Source organism: Adelges cooleyi, unplaced genomic scaffold (assembly GCF_023614345.1).
Source record: "Adelges cooleyi isolate 19-005CV unplaced genomic scaffold, UGA_ACOO_1.1 ACOO_flye_CR_arks_rails_tigmint_CR_PRNA_651, whole genome shotgun sequence".
Classification (NCBI taxonomy): Eukaryota; Metazoa; Arthropoda; class Insecta; order Hemiptera; family Adelgidae; genus Adelges; species Adelges cooleyi.
Window position 1 is genome coordinate 2,405,336 of NW_026096352.1, and position 17,124 is coordinate 2,422,459.

Here is a 17,124-nt window from a genome sequence, read left to right on the forward strand (position 1 = left end):
TGTTTTTAATTACATAAATTTGTAGACAAAAAATAAAAAAATATGTTAGAGTTTGAATTTTAATTTATTTGGTCATTTGATATAACTTTATAAATATTTGATGTTTTCAATACTACATATTCCCTTACTACAGAGACGAGTAGTTTTATTACATCGCATAAAAATAATTTGACGTGTTACCGTGCACTATATTTATCAGATATTAATACATAATATGTAATCTAAGTAATCCGTTAGTTATGTGATTAAAAACATATGTTTTAATATTTATTAAAAACCAAAAAACCCCCTTTTTGGCTTATAAGGAGTGGTGATAAAAAGTTTTCAAAATATTGAAAAATGTAGTAAAATATGTACCTAAAAGTTTAGGAAAAACAAAATTTTCATATTTGAGAAAAAAATGAGTGTCTTACGTTAGTTTAATCACCTCGTATATAAATATATATATTTCAACCACCAACTACTACTTATTGGGCCAAAAATTTAAAAAGTTCATACCTTGCCCCTAAGAATCAAGAAAATCTCCAACAAATTTACAAACTTTTTTTCAAAATCAGTCGCCTTATTCCGCAAACAAAATAATAAAATATCAAAATCCTTTCTCCTAGAAGAGATAGAAACGTTTTCTTTATAACAACGTCAAGAAATTATTATAGACAGACTAACCCTAATCGTTTCCACGTAAATACTAAAAATAAAATTTTAAGCACATTATTTTCATTGCAATTCTTTTATCGACATTTGTTGTATTATTATAAAATCTACAGATTTCATTAGAGTTTATTGGAAAGTAACTTTATGACTTTCAGTTGTAATACTAATTTTTAAAGAACTATGCACTCTTCCGCCTCACTATGCTCCGTCTCCTCTGTACATCATTTATTTTTTTGTTTTACCTAATTTAAAAGAAATTGACCTATTATTGGCCTTAAATTACACAAATAAAAAACATATAAAAAAATCTTTTAATTCGATTTAAAAAATTGAAAAACCCTCAAATTAGTTTGCGTTTTCGTCGATTTAAAAAAAAAACGGACTAATTTTTTTAAATGCTGATCAACCAAGTATTAATTGCATAAGAATTTCTTCTGATCTATAGTGATGCAACTAGAATATACGGCTTAGAGAAAATAGGTATGTCCAACCAATACTTTCTTAGTTACGTATTGAAGCTAAAATATATCAAAACATTGGTTGTGAAGTCGTTATCTGCAATTGACCGTGCATTGAAATATTTTAATAATATAATATGAAAAACATGAAAAAATTGTACTGTATAATTTCTTTATAAAAACGATATAGAGGTATTTAAGATTAAATTACTTAATTAATTTCTCCTGAATAATTTAAAAATACCGTTTTAGCTTTCAGTTTTGCTGTAACCTTCAAATTTGCATTTGACACATGACCTAAATAGAAATTCTACTATATAAAAAACATTGAAACAAATATGCAATCGGATTGAAAAGAGAATTATAATTATTAGTTATATTAAAATAAATATATTTTGTTGAACGCTTACTCAGATCCGGTGGAGTTGAAAATTAAGTCAAATACAAATAAGATGAATAAACATAATAGTCGGCGAGTTTGAACAAATATTATTTAAATAATGACCTTTTGCATAATTTTTTTTTTATGAATTACTACTAAAACAAAGGATTAAATGTTTGTTTTTTTTTATGACGTGAAAATGCATATTACTGTGCGAGTTTTAAGCTAATCCATTCAGTTAGTAGGTGAACGCTGCTACAGTGTCATATATTGCATTTATACATTCATTTGTTCGTTCAAGTACATTTCAAAAACATCCTTATAGACGGTAGGTCTATAGTGTAGTTTAATATTAGTTATTTTAATTTTATATTTGAAATAAGAGAAAACTGTTAGATATCCTTTACGTTCAGGTTTTAGTCTTTTAGATCACTTAAGCTAAACAAGATGAGTTCATTGAAAGACGAAGTTGTTATATCGGGCATAAGCGGGAAGTTTCCTGAGTGTAATGGTGCAGACGAACTCAAATCTTTATTATTCAATAAAAATAATGGTGTGACTGATGATACTAGAGGATGCATTCAGAGTAAACGAACAACTTTTTATTCCGATTATACTGATGCCTAACAATGTATTTTTTTAATTCGCTTATTTTAAAATTACAGAAAATAATAATATATCTACAGCAACTGGTAAAATGAACAATACTGATGCGTTCGATTCAATATTTTTCAAAGTTCATTCAAAACTTGGAGTCGTTATGGACCCTGAGGCAAAACTCTTAAATGAGCGAGCAATAGAAGCAATCATTGATGCTGGACTCAGTCCAAATGATTTAAGTGGAACGAACACGGCCGTATTTACGGGATCTTTTATGAGTGATATGGAATCTGAAACGCTAAAAGACTTTAAATCAGCATTTTATATGTTGGGAGGTGCAAGAGCAATGCAAGCCAATCGCATTTCATACACACTAAATTTAATAGGTAAACGAAACAATTTACATGGAAACGATTTATAATTGTATAAAGTAAATATGTCAGTAAATATAACTTCGATGAAACTCCATAAAATGTGTTTTTATTAAAAAAGAAGGTACACCTTGATTATGCCTCGGTATTGGAAATTATAAGAAAATTTCATAGAATATAAAATTACCAAGGACATTATAATTTAAAAGGGTTTTCTATTATATTTTCATAAACTAAACCCTATTTTAAATAAATATTTTTTTTAAATAGGCATATAACTTAGTTACTTAATACAACTTCTAATTAATTTTTTTTTAAATAAAAAAAAATATATATTTTAAGTTTAATACATAACTTATAGGTCCAAGTTTTGTAATGGTGAGTGGAACCCAGAGTTTGATGTTGGCCAAACAAATGATCGAATGTGGGTATATCGACACAGCAATTATTGGAGTATCCAATTTAACTTCTCATTTTATGAAGCAGCAACAATACAATACGCTGACCAGTTTAACGAAAACAGCCCAAACAAAATCATTTAGCGCTAACGGTAAGATAAGATAAACGGATAGATATTTAGCGAAATTATATTTTCTGGGTATTACTTTTAACCGTTTGTCTATGGCTAGACGTCTTCAAAAATAATATCGATTATATCTTATCCCATTTGTATGAGATAAGAAAAAGAAGACGTTGCAACAACGATAGATAAAAAATTATGCAAAAACTAACTTATCAGATTTTCATATTAACTAAATAATGTTGATAATACATTCCAATTTTAGCTGATGGATACAATAGATCGGAAGCGTGTATTGTACTGCTACTGCAAAGAGCATCAAAGGCAAAACGTTCGTACGGTACGATATTAAGTGCAATAGCGATGCAGTTTGGCGATCATCAAGGACATGTCTGCCAACATTCCAAAGACAATTTAAAATCAACCATACTGGAAGCCTACAAAGAAGCTAAAGTGGATCCATCTACCGTAAATTTCATAGAAGCATACGGATGTGGGATCAAAGTAAAATATTGAACTCAACATAATACACATGCAACTATGAATGTAATATTTATCCATTTACTATTAAAGGATGAAGACGTTCTAGAGCTTAACGTAATGGAAGAAATATTCTGTACCAACCAACGAAAGACACCGTTAAAAATAGGGTCTATAAAAAGTAACATTGGCCATACCGAAGAAAGTAGCTTCTTTGCATCGATTATCAAAGCCATTATAACGTTTGAAAGTGGTTACATACCACCAAATATCAATTATTCGACACCAAATTTAAATGTAAAATCTATAAGAAACGAAATGATGCAAGTAAGCACTTAACTATTCGCGTATGACATGTTAAAATATATATATTAACTGTAACAAACGGTCAATTATATTTAAATAGTACCTAATCAATAAAATATGTCGTGTAGAAATTAACTTAATTAATTTACCCACACAGGTGGTTACACAAAAGACGCCTTTCAACGATGATATAATTGGAGTAACTTCTTTTGGTTTTATTAACGAGTTTAATCACGTTATACTTAAAAGGAATAATAAGATAAATCAGAATAAGTCAACTAAAGATGTATTACCAAAATTAATTGTAGTTTCTGGAAGAACGAATGAAAATGCTGTAGACACGATAAAACAGGTAAATTTTAAATACGTATACAATCCATTTACATTATATTAAATAATTAGAACATAATATAACGTTTGATGTAAGTGCTATTACTATTCTTCAAATTACAAATTACTGCAAAGCAAACTTAAGTATACTTTTAAAAACCCTTTTTGAGAAAATACAACAAAAAGGCTTGAATGTTTTGAAAAAACATTTACAGCTGTTGCTTATGCAAATTGAAGATCATATTGGAAACCACTTCTTAGTCACCAAATGCGAATTGCAAACTTTGATATCAATATTGACAGCCGATTATCCCTTTCAGACCCGCGTGCCATTATAATGGCACAACAAAATAAAAGCCGCTATAAAATTCAATTCAAATAATATCTTTGTGTAACACATATATATACACATAAAAACATGTGTAGAATACGTTAAAAATAATAAGAATGCAATATGGACAAAATATGAAAAGATAATGAAAGGTTATCAAAAAAAAAAAAGTTGGCTAAAAAATTTTTTTTTTTTTCACATTATCTTCAATTTTCAACAAAAAAATAAACACTAAAAATCCCATATTTTTTTTTTTTGCTTCTCAATTTATATTGTATGCATATTATGATTTATATCGAGATTATCTTTTACCGTTATCATTTTATTGTACCTCCAATAGTATGTCATTACAATGGCAATTGGGCGTCAAGTGTTGCTAATCAATTAATTTTACCTTGGTAAACGATTTTTGTTATCAAACAACAGAGATAATAAAAACCGCATTTTTCCGGATGTTCCTAAACTCCCAAACAAAAATCGCAAAATAGATTCAAAAAATCCCTCATTAGAAATTATTAAAGATAAAATTAATCACTTTGCTTTTATTGATAATCGAAAAGATGCAACATTATGCAAACATGAAGGGTGTAAAATGAGAACACATATTATGTGTAAAAAATATAACTTCCATTTATGTTTGACTAAAGATAGAAATTGTTTTTATGATTTTCACTGTTAGTCACCAAATCAGGAATATTTTATTCTTTCTGTTAAAGTTTTTATTCAAAGAACATTTTACTCTATACATTGTTTTTTTTATAAATGTAGCGTTAATTTTGTTTGTATACCTAAAGAATATATGTATATGATAAATAAAATTGTTTTATAGCTAGGTATATTGTTAATTTTATTTGTTACAAATAGTTTTAAGTGTTAGTCAACAGTAAAGATTTATAAAAAAAAATAGAGCTGAAAAAACTTGGTTTATTATTGTTTTGTACCTCAACCAGTTGGTGCCCGTTTGTCATCCTAATAGCATAACGAATGACAACCTTTAACGCCCATTTGCCATTACAATGGCATGACTCAGGATCTCAGTACTGAGTCGACAAAAAAAAAACAATTTTTTTTTAATTTCTTAGTTTGAATGATATTTAAATGAATCCATGACAAAATTTTTTTTTTTTCACGGGATCATAATTCGGGTCTGAAAGGGTTAATCTTAACTGTTAACAGATTAATTTTGCGTATAAATGCGGGTTTGCCCAAATCATTTGTTTTCTAAATTTATTTTGTTAGTTCAATTTGTCTTCTTAACGAATGACTTATAAATACTTAGATTATATACTAATAAATAAATAACATTTTTTTTAGATATTAAAACATGGAAGCAACAAAGAATATATTTCGCTGACACAAAACATTTTTTCAAAAACAATACAAGGTCACTATCATAGAAGCTTTGCTATTTATCCAAGTTTGAGGTCGGAAGAAAATATAGAAAGTTGGGTAATAATTTTTTTAAAAATGTCACATACTCGTATTTAAAACACAAAAACTAAATATTAAATACTGTTGTTCATAGACTTTTAATAACAATGAATTTTCTACTGTATAATCATGATTATACACAAAGCACCTAACTTGCTTTATAATGATTTTAATTTGAAAAACTTTAGTATTAAATGGATAGAAAATGATTTGTTTTTAAACATAATATTTAAAAACAAAGAGCTGTATTAATATGTATACAAAATTCATTTAGCTATAATTTAGGACCACTTCATCTGATTATAATTCTATGAACACACAATAAATGCAATTTTTCATAATAATATAGAATGTTACATTAAAAAAACGACCAGTTTGGTTTGTATTCTCCGGAATGGGTTCCCAATGGCCCGGAATGGGTGCAGATTTAATGCGCTTGCCAATATTTGCCGAATCAATCAGAAAATGTCACGATGTGTTGCGGTTAAAAGGAATAGATATCATTGATATAATTACAACAGTAAACCCAAGTATATTCGAAAATATACTTAATTCGTTTGTGGGAATAGCAGCAATACAAGTACGAGGTAATACATACTTTTGTTGATTATTTATACATTAATATTATTAATATTTTTTAGATAGCTTTAGTGAATGTATTGAATGCGTTAGCAATAGTACCCGACGGTGTCATTGGGCATTCGGTTGGTGAACTAGGTTGTGCTTATGCAGATGGTTGTCTAACTGCTGAAGAAATGCTATTAGCTGCATACGCACGCGGCGTTGCGTCTATAGAAGCAGATTTAATACCCGGAATGATGGCCGCTATTGGTAATATGGATAACCTTGGTGTTTAAGTTAAAGAAGTATAAGTATGCAAAGTAAATACGAGCAAAACTTATTTCATTCTAGGTGTTGGTTATCAAGATATAAAAAATGTATTGCCGGAAGATATTGACGTTGCTTGTCACAACAGTAAATCTAGTTGTACCATATCAGGTCCAGTCGATAGCGTCAAAAAATTTGTCTTACATTTAACCTCTCAAGGAATTTTCGCTAAAACAGTGAATGTAGCAGGAAAAGCATATCACAGCAGATACATAAAACCAGCATCTCCCGCTCTTCTGAAATATCTCAAAGAAGTATAACAAATTGTTAAATGGTCTGGCGGAGCAAAACCGAGCCCTTCTATCCCCCAGCCAACGATAATTTATCATTGACTACACCTCCCAAACTACCGGACCAATAGTGAAGAAACCTAAAGTATATATTTATTGGTATCTGGAAGATGCATAGTTTGAGTTCCATTAAAATCGATTAATTAGTTTAGGAGAAATAACAATAATAGATGGGCTCGTCGCGGACAGCAATCGCCGCCTAGGCCGCTGTGTTAAAAGGAGAATTTCAAAGTTTTTGTTTTTGTTAGTGACTGACTGACTGACTGGCTCACTCACTAATCACCAAAATTGTAAGGTATTTCCCGTATAGGTAAAAACGTGAAATTAAGCACAAAGATAGGTCTTGTAGTGTAAGTAAAGGGAAAAATCTAAAAAACTGCAATTTCCTTAAAATTAGTGCCGCTTTAGGAAGGGTAGTTCCAAATGCGTGAAGTGACGCGCATGAATATTTATCCAATCGACATACATTCTATGACGTACAATGTACATAAACCTTACAGTGCCTTGTAAAAAACCAAAACGACGTCTACGATGCTGAAGTCAACAAAAAGAATTGATATCCCCAACAAACACTTAATCGTGAAGGGTCAAGTTCCAGACCCTTTTGTTTTATAAATATTTATATATTTTTAGGTACAAATCAACACATTTATTACAGTACGTGTACATATTTAAGTCGACAATATAAAAAACTATCTTATTTTTACACATCATTTTGACTACAGTGGTCGTTATTTGACGTTTCTACAAATTTTTACCTGTTTTTCAAAGTGTTTTTTTTGTAGAGAATCTAGTTTGAAATTTACACATTTTATATAAAATATTTGCAAAAAAATATTAGAAAAATTCTCAAATTTTGGGCATTAGGAAAAAACTAACATTTGGGATTATAAACTTATTTTATGCCTTTCTGTGACTCGAAAAAACGCATTTACAATTATATGGCTTTTGCAAGTCAATGCGACCAAAAGAAATAGTCATTGCTCCGTCTCACTTTTGTCTACAGGTATCCCTAGTTTTATCGTTTTTTTTTAACAGTTTTGAAATGTACAGGTAATTAAAGAACCAAAGGATAGATCTTCTAAATGGATAAGTAGTTCAATTCCAGAGTCTGAATGGAATTCGAATTTGGCCAAACAGTCATCAGCTGAATATCACACGAATAATCTTTTAAGCAGTGTGTTATTTGAGGAAGCTACTCGGCACATACCTAAAGACGCTGTTGTTATAGAAATCGCTCCACACGGTCTACTACAAGCAATTTTAAAACGTTCTTTACCAGAGACAGTGACTAATATACCGTTAACAAAAAATGTCTTCGGTCAATCTATTCAAATTTTGCTAAATTCGATTGGAAAGTAAATACAATATAATTTAATAATATTCTTAAAATCTGCATTTTATTTTTACGTAAGTGTTAAAAAAACGTTTAATAACTTGAATTAATTTTTTTTAGAATGTATACCAACGATATGAACCCAAATATCCAGGCACTTTACCCATCAGTTGATTACCCTGTAAGCCGAGGGACTCCATTTCTTCATACAATTCCTTTGTGGGATCATTCATATCAGTGGCCTAATATTTATAAAACGGACTATAAGGTATTAAATACTATAATGATATTACGTAGTAGCAAACTTTGTCATAAGTAATAGAGTTATCAAAGTAGTAAAACCTAAAGAAAATAAGGCATTATAATACTTTACACTTTGATAGAATACATACAATCGTATGCAGGTTTTTAAATAATATAAATTTATGAAGATCAGTAATTAAAATTTTTATCCAAATAGTTGTTTACTCTATTGTAGCTATTTTCAAAATAATAACAGTAATATATACAGGTCACGTATTACCAGGTATGTTACCAGATTTGGGCATTATTTAGTCGAGTAAAAAGTTGTTCGTATAAATCATCTCAGATTAGGTTGAATAAAACAATTACTCGAAGGAATCCTTTTAGATTTGGTCGAATATAGAGATTATTCGAATAAAACATGCCCAACTCTGTATGTTACATTGTAATCATATTATTTTTAAAAAATAAAAATATAAATACATAAAACAAGTATGAATAATTTGTTTATACTCTTAATACAATTATATAATAAAATGTATTTAAATAATGAATTATAAACTTTGTTGTAATATTAGATAAATCGAGAGGCAGAGATACTATTGTCTTTAAATGACAATGCAAAACTAATTCAGCATAAAATTAATGGACATTACTTTATACCCGTTTCATTCTTTTTGGTAAGTACTCAAAGTTAGTAAATAATCATAATATTTTACACTTATACGTATTATATTTAGTTGAAAATTTGGGAAAAGTTCAGTGAACTCCATATGAAAAAGCCGTTTAATGATACTATTTATTTTCAAAATATCAAAATTAAAGAAAATATTGAAATTAAACCAAACAGTAAGATTCATTGAATATGAGAATAATAAATAACATTTTATAAAACAAATGAAACAAATAGTTACAGATTCGTCGGAAACAATAGATTATATGATCCAAAGCTCTGGATTCTTTGAATTTAGTTTTAACGGCACGATTGTACTGACAGGTCAAATAGAATTCACAGATAAAAAATACATAACTCCTCAAACAATCTACCAAACAATTGAAAACTCTGAATTGTCAATATCAAAAAATGAAGTGTACGCCATGTTTAAAAAAAAAGGTTATCAGTTAGGAGAACATTTCAAGACAATTAACAATGTAGAAATATTTAAAAATGAAATCCGTGCAAATATAAAATGGAATAACGATTGGTTATATTTTTTGGACTCCTTATTAAAAATATCACTATTAGAACATCTAAATGGTCATTTTATTGAGACTCCAAATTCAATTCAAGAAATTTGGATTAATCCTACAATATTTGAGAATTGCAATGATGAAAGTAAGTTGAACGTATTTGAGATTTAAGTAATTAATACTGATTTACTACAATTATACTATTTCAGATATACCAACGTGTTATAATATAATAACGAAAGAAATCGTTTGTGATGGAGTTAAAATAAGTAATGTAAAAACTAAGCAATTATATATCCATAATCGAGAATCGTCTGCCTTGAGATTAGAAAGCAATATGTTTTATTTATATAACCAGTGCATTAAACAGGTAAAGTTTTTTTATAAGACATATAAAAACGTTAACAGCTAATTGTATTAATAATTTACTTATATTTATAATATAAATTGTTTAGGATATCAATGACTGTATTAAAGATTGTATAGAATTTATAACCGAAATTTGTAAATTCGATAAAAGTAATACTCATCACAAGGTAACTGTATCAGATCCGTATCAGTACGATGATCCATTTGTAAAACTGTGTACTAATGCTTTGAAACACATCTTGAACACCACCAGAAACATTAATGTAATTAATTATTGGTTACTATTATGTACAATTAACAATTGTAACTTCTGAGATGGTATTTACTATTTATAGTCTATAATATATCATATATTTGTGTGTATTGTTCTTAGAACGTATTCGTGGACAGGGAGGATTTTCCAAAGCTTTCCAATAATGAGGAATTAGGATCATACATAACAGTATCTAGTATTGATTATTTACAAGATTCTATTAAGGTTTTAGCTAATAGAGCAAACAGTTATATTATTATTACCTCAAAAAAACGTATATGTGATGTTAAGGGATGGAAAATGATCACAGAACAGAAATTTGACAAAAATTACGTAACATTAATAAAGAAGGTAACACTAATAATAAAAACATTGAATAATGACTATTTTTATACCCAAAAGTGTAATTAAAACAAAAAATTAAAATTAATAAAATATAACAATTTCTGTCGTATGACAAAAGATGATTTTAAGAGCTATTGACACCAGATAGTATGAAGGTTCTAGGATAAGTTGTCGACGGTGTTTAGGCTAGCAGTCCGGTTTTCTCGCCGATGTCGAAGGGCTATCGTCACAGAGAGTTTAAATAGAGATAGGCTGAGTAGTAGAATGGAGATAGGATAGTTACAGGATACGAACTAATCGCAAGGCAAGTGCAAGTGGTAAGGGAAAGTACAAAGTGTTGAACAAACAAACTCTTGAACTTAAACCTTAAAAAAACGGACAGTGACAAGTCAAAACCTGTGACTGATGATTAGTGGTGTACTAAAGTCAACTGATGAAGAACACTGAAATGTTGTGTTTTTTTAAGTTTTAATTTGACTTCTGCAATTGATCGTTATTTAAGTTTTTTTAATTAATTTAATTGTTTAGTCATTAATCTCAAATCGCCGGAAGCACTGTCCGTATTATTTTCTTATAAATATAAGAAAATATTGATAGCGTGGTCATCTTAAAATATACCATTTGCCTAATGTCCAACAAGTATATTAATATTGTTTAGTAACTCATAATTACATTATTTAAGGTAAAACATTTAAGCGATGACAGTATTTTTATAAAGACAAACAGTAGTCAATTGGATTCAAGTATATGGAAACATATGGAGAAATGTAAATCAGATAAAGGAAAAATCTATTTAATTTCCAACTCTGTCCCACCAGAAGGAATCAATGAGTATGCATCGAAGATGTTTAAAATATTTAGGACCCAGAAACTTAGGTAAAAAAGTTTTCTCAAAACTAGAGAAGAACTCTATAGAAACTTGAAATATTTTTTTATTTTTTTAGATTTGTTTTTATTTGGGATTCGGGTGCTCCGGAATTACACACAAACAAAACTTTTTATGAAGAACAATTATGTAAAGACTTTATAATAAATATTTATAAAAACGGAGGATGGGGATCATACAAAACTTCATTTATCGAAATCATAAGAACGGATGATCGTTGTTCGCATCAACTATTTCCTATTAGTCAAATTCCAATAGAGAAGTATGTATAACACAAATAGTATAAATATGCTTTCTAGTATCGATACACTTTAATAACATTATTATTTATAGCATCGATGGTTTGACTATAAAATACCTCGGAATAAATCATAAAAATGTAGTCATTGATAATACAGAGGTATGTATTATTTTTATTAAAAACTATTGTTTTATTGATGTTAGTTTTTTTATTTTTTAATTATTGTTCTAGGATGATATTGGTCCACTCGAATACTCGGGTACTACTGAAAATGGCAAAGCTGTAATGGGGATTTTCTCTTATAATAAAACAGAAAATATTCTAACAAAATATAATTCCCTGTCTTGGCCCGTACCACCAACTTGGTCGCTACAAGATGCCGTTACAGTTCCATTACCGTACGCCATGGCAAGTAACTCAAATTTTGTAATATAATTTCTGTATTTCTATAACTGAATTTAAATTTTAGGCGTATTATGTGTTTAACGTATTAAGTGAGCTGGACAAATCCAAATCAATATTAATTACGTCTGGTATACATCCTGTTGGAAGAGCAGCTATTTCGATTTGTTTATCTGAAAGATGCAATGTTTACATTATTGTTGAAAATAAACAGCAAGTTGAATACCTCTCCAATGTCTTCCCTTTGGTAAGTCAAGAAGTCAAGATATACAAAGTATTCATTTGTGAACAATAATTAAAAATGTTATACAACAGTTACGGAGTTCAAATATAATTATAAATGAAAACAACAATTTTGATATAAATATTAAGATGGTCACTAAATCTATAGGAATAGATCAAATTTTAAATTTCTTAGAAGGTGATGGACTACAAGCTTCAATACGTTCCATTGCTGATCATGGAAAACTCTTTCACTTTTCTAAATCTGATATGTTAAAACAGGAAAATATGGGTGATTTTAACTATTGTTGATATGAATTTTTTTTTTATACTTCAGTCAAAAGTTAATTTGGTTGTTTTTAATATTAGGAACAAGAATATTTTTAAAAGATTTATCATTTTATTCCATCACTTCATACATGTTAATGACAGCTTGCAATGAAAACAAACGAATTGTTCAAGAAGCATTCGCGAAAGGACTCAACCAGGGCGTAATTATACCAATAAATGACGTTGTAAAATTGCCTTTAAGCAGTGAAAAATTATTTGATAGCTTGAAGTAATTAAAACTGCTTTCGTTGTAAAAAATTTAAATAAATGTGTCAGTTATTAAAAATCTTATTAAATAACAGAAATAGTTCTACTTATCCGAAAAAACTCATTTCACCTTTAAACGACGACGATTTAAAGTCAGGTTTTATTAATTGTGCCACACGTGGTTTGTATCAATGTCAAGCCGATCAAGTTTATGTTGTTATAGGTATAGTAATATAATATGAACCACACGTTGACATAATATTAAACATTGTATTATGACTCAATAGGTAATAAAAATGAATGGTTGGACGTTGCTGAATGGTTGGTTAACAGGGGAGCACGAAAAATCACAATAATGATAAACAAATATTTATTGGCTCCGTCCGAGTGTAGAAGGTATCTTTCGATCATAACGCATCATATCATTAAATGCAGTTCCTCTAAAGTATTGGCCCATATTTAACGGTAACACTTTTCTCGACAGATTTAACCAACTTTTATCAAAGCACGTATCAATACACATCGAGTCCAATATTTCTATAAAGTCAAAAGAAGACGCTCTGAATTGGTTTAATCGTTTGACATCATCAAATCAACTGGGAGGAATATTCTTAATCAATCAAGTAAAATAGCAGACTGTTCTTAAAATTACACTTAAAATAAATTAAAACTTGTATTTTATAAACTCTATAGAGTGACACTGAAAAAATAAATCAGTTTGGTTATGCCTTTGAGAGGTTGATCAAAAAACCTAAATCGGCCATATTTATATGTATTTGTTGTAAAAGCGAACACGTGTGTTCAGCACTAAAATCAAAACGATTGCATGCGTTGAATATACAATTGAGTGCAGCGGCCAAAAAACAACTGTCTATCACGTCATTGTTGACAACGTTGAATTCACTACTCGTAAAAGCCCAAGACATGAGTTCCGATACTTTTATATTTAATAAAGAAAATACTGATCAGTTGGAAGGTAACGATCGTCTTATATTATTGCTTTACTCATCCGAATTTTTTTTAGCATTATGTCAAATATCCTTCAACCTACATTTTAGATTAATAATGTACGTTACCTGTATTTCCTAGGTGACTTAAACAACAGTAACAGTTTAAGCGAAATGCCTGATTCTGTTGATGAGTTACTTGAATTTTTCAACAAATTAAACAACGAAGCAGATTTTATTGAAATACAGACCAAGAGCCCAAGATACTCGCACGTTAAAGGAGTGGTGCCAGTGTTCATGATACCTGGTTTTAAATCGAAAAATATTGAAGTATTGTATGCAAAACTGTTTTATCCTACATTTGAAGCACGAATTCCAAAACAAATTAGTTCAATTAACGATGTTGCTCAATCTCTCGTTACAGTAAATATAAAAACATTTTTACTAATATCCTACTCGAGTTTATAAACTTCATTCAATGAGACATTCTTTATTTAGAAACTAAAAGAAATTTGCAATCACAGCATGGTTTCATTGATCGGAGAATCATGGGGCGGAATCATTGCATTGAAAATGGCTCAGATTTTAGAAGCCCAGGGAACATTAGTCTCCGTGTGCTTATTAGAAGGAGATCCGGATACGGTTTATGGATGGGCAAACGAGATCCTTTCAAATCCACTTAACAAAGATATACTAGAAAACAAATATTATTCACATTCGGTTGAGGTATTAAAAATATATTTTATTCAGTTTTCAAAAGCGAATAACCCGACATCGTATTCCGGTTATTTGTTAAAACGAAATGTATTTAATTATAATAACCTCAAAAACTGAGGCTAATTGAGGTAATAAATATATTTTAAAAGCTAATAAAAGTCCATTGGGTTTACTGTGAAGAATACCTAATAAAAATGTTATTTTTAACATTGGACAACGATTTTAATAAACTATTATTTTTTGTTTAAAATCTTAAGCTATGTATTTATTTACTTTATTTTAGAGCTATAAATTAAATTATACAAATTGTAAGCATATATTTGATCAAGTTAGTTTATATTTATATTTTCTTAGTAACATTAAGTTGTTATAACTTATTTATTGGGTAATAGAATACTGCTTAGGTACATCAAAAGTAAACTCGACAACATGGTATTCCGTGAGAGTATATGTAATTTCCGGTTATTTGGTAAAACCAAATACTTTTAAAAAGCGTACAAAACGCTATAAAATAAACAATAATACTACCTATCACATTAAAAACTGTGACTAATAAGTTGATAAGTACAATTGCATTATTATACAAGTTTGCTAATCTAAAATATATAAATAATTGCTTACAGACACATGCCACATCACCGTCGAATATTAATGATTATGAATCATATTTTTTGAACGAGCGATCATACAAAAATGTTAAAAAAGACAGAATCATAAACGGATTAAGTACAACATTATCACTACTAAAAGCTTTGGTAGACTCAGAACCGCTACCTTATAAATTGCAAGCAAGTGTACAAATATTTAAGTTTAATAGATCATACGATTATGCATCCTCAATCATTTATGACGTAAGTTAAAAATTATAATTACAATTATTATACAAATCACATATTTTACATTACAATTTATTAATATAAATATTTTAATGTATTTTTCAGTTCTGTGATTCTACACCTATCATAAAAGTCGTCGCAGAATCAAATTCAACAGGACCTCTTAACAATAAAGTATTTTTCAAAGATATAAATGACAAAATGGGATTCGTCCCAATCATTGATGAGAAATTACCAGTCCTCGAAAGATATAATAAGATAAGTTTAAAAAATTATGAAATCTAATTTTATTATGATTTATTTTAGTACTCGTATTTTTTATTAGTTAGTATGAAAAATAATTAAACACTACTTTTGCCCTTTAATCACTCCTGTTAACTTATACCAAATTTTTAAACTATTGTATTACTAAATAAACCAAATTGTTTGTTACAATTGTATTTTCTTCTTCCTGGAGTTCTTATCCGTTTCGGATGATGGATATCATAATAGTTAATAAATATTTTTTCTTTGTCGACTTTTATTTTGTTTTTTTTTTTAATTGACAAGTAAAAAAAGATACAACATATAGGTACTATAATATGCTAACTTATTCGTTATGCAAATGAAGGGCACAGGCGAAGAACGGTAGTAGTACATTTATGAAATTTGTTTTGTTTTTCAATGTATGCCATTAATTTTTTTTTACTTATGTCAATAGATGGTTTAAATAAATACATTTTTTATTAGAATAGCACTTAATGTGATTTTTTTGTTCTTATGTAAGAGAGAGAGGACTTCACAAACTTTGTTTTTGCTCTACTCCAAAATTTTCATAAATGGACTACTACCGTTCTTCCCGTGTGACCTTCAAAAAAAATCCTAGTAAATTAGGTAATTACGATTTTTACATACCTAATTATGGTGAATCTATGAAATCTTTATTACTATTTACTAATAAAAAATATTAAACATGAGTTATGACCATCGAAATACGTACGAAATCAGGCCATCTGCTCACGTCCACACTCTGCAGCCGTCGAATGTCAATTGCCATTTGACAATTACTAATAAGTTATTAGGTGATACAATAATGTAACGTTTTTGTTCTACTAAAGCGTGCCAGTCATACACTTCATGACCACATCCCCGTCACCCGCCAACTCATTTGTTTCCAGTCCTTATTCAATAGCACGGTTATCTACTATATAACCGTGTTCAATAGTTACTCCTAGTATCTTAGTTCGTGATAAACAAGTCTTGTAATCTTGATTTGATAATTTCATAGTGCTATTATTAAGTACTGTCTTCGAAGCTTGAAATATTTTTTTTTTGTTACATTGTTTACATGTTGAAGTATTTTATCATTTTTGTATTAATATAAGTTGTTCGTTTTAAAACGGTAAATATAGTTTTGTGACTACTAAACTTTTATTGTTGTTAAATATTTTTTATAGAATCGACATTTATCGTTAAAAACATTAAACAAATCTACTGATAAAACGTTTAATTGCCTTTAAATAAAAATATCCCTAGGTACCTTTTTTTTTCCATATACTGTTAAAAATATTTTGCAATA

General features: G+C 28.8%; 1 protein-coding gene across 3 annotated transcripts; it reads left to right on the plus strand.

The window, feature by feature from the left end:
* Positions 1-1,711: 1,711 nt before the first annotated feature.
* Positions 1,712-15,978, plus strand: LOC126844589 (fatty acid synthase-like). Of its 3 annotated transcripts, none has more exons than XM_050582884.1 (34): positions 1,712-1,822; positions 1,915-2,080; positions 2,160-2,480; positions 2,827-3,015; positions 3,251-3,489; positions 3,559-3,792; positions 3,929-4,123; positions 5,747-5,881; positions 6,213-6,443; positions 6,505-6,694; positions 6,776-7,005; positions 8,095-8,399; positions 8,498-8,645; positions 9,199-9,300; positions 9,361-9,469; positions 9,531-9,956; positions 10,021-10,181; positions 10,267-10,443; positions 10,554-10,784; positions 11,461-11,654; positions 11,723-11,926; positions 11,998-12,064; positions 12,137-12,313; positions 12,375-12,554; positions 12,623-12,821; positions 12,899-13,088; positions 13,162-13,289; positions 13,354-13,462; positions 13,551-13,689; positions 13,760-14,042; positions 14,156-14,436; positions 14,512-14,739; positions 15,354-15,581; positions 15,672-15,978. In XM_050582884.1, the coding sequence occupies exons 2-34, from the start codon at positions 1,942-1,944 to the stop codon at positions 15,849-15,851; spliced, it is 6,549 nt and encodes a 2,182-aa protein (XP_050438841.1). In that variant the 5' UTR covers positions 1,712-1,822; positions 1,915-1,941; the 3' UTR covers positions 15,852-15,978. The 3 variants fall into 3 exon arrangements, with proteins under 3 accessions (XP_050438841.1, XP_050438842.1, XP_050438843.1); XM_050582885.1 differs by having other exon boundaries at positions 1,718-1,822; positions 1,908-2,080; XM_050582886.1 differs by having other exon boundaries at positions 1,744-1,822; positions 1,923-2,080.
* The last annotated feature ends 1,146 nt before the right edge of the window (positions 15,979-17,124 follow it).

Coding starts and splice junctions, on each gene's coding strand:
- LOC126844589 (XM_050582884.1), top strand. CDS start 1,942: ATGAGTTCATTGAAAGACGAAGTTGTTATATCGGGCATAAGCGGGAAG. Junction 2,081..2,159: donor TACTAGAGGATGCATTCAGA/GTAAACGAACAA, acceptor TTAAAATTACAG/AAAATAATAATATATCTACA. Junction 9,470..9,530: donor TATTGAAATTAAACCAAACA/GTAAGATTCATT, acceptor TGAAACAAATAG/TTACAGATTCGTCGGAAACA.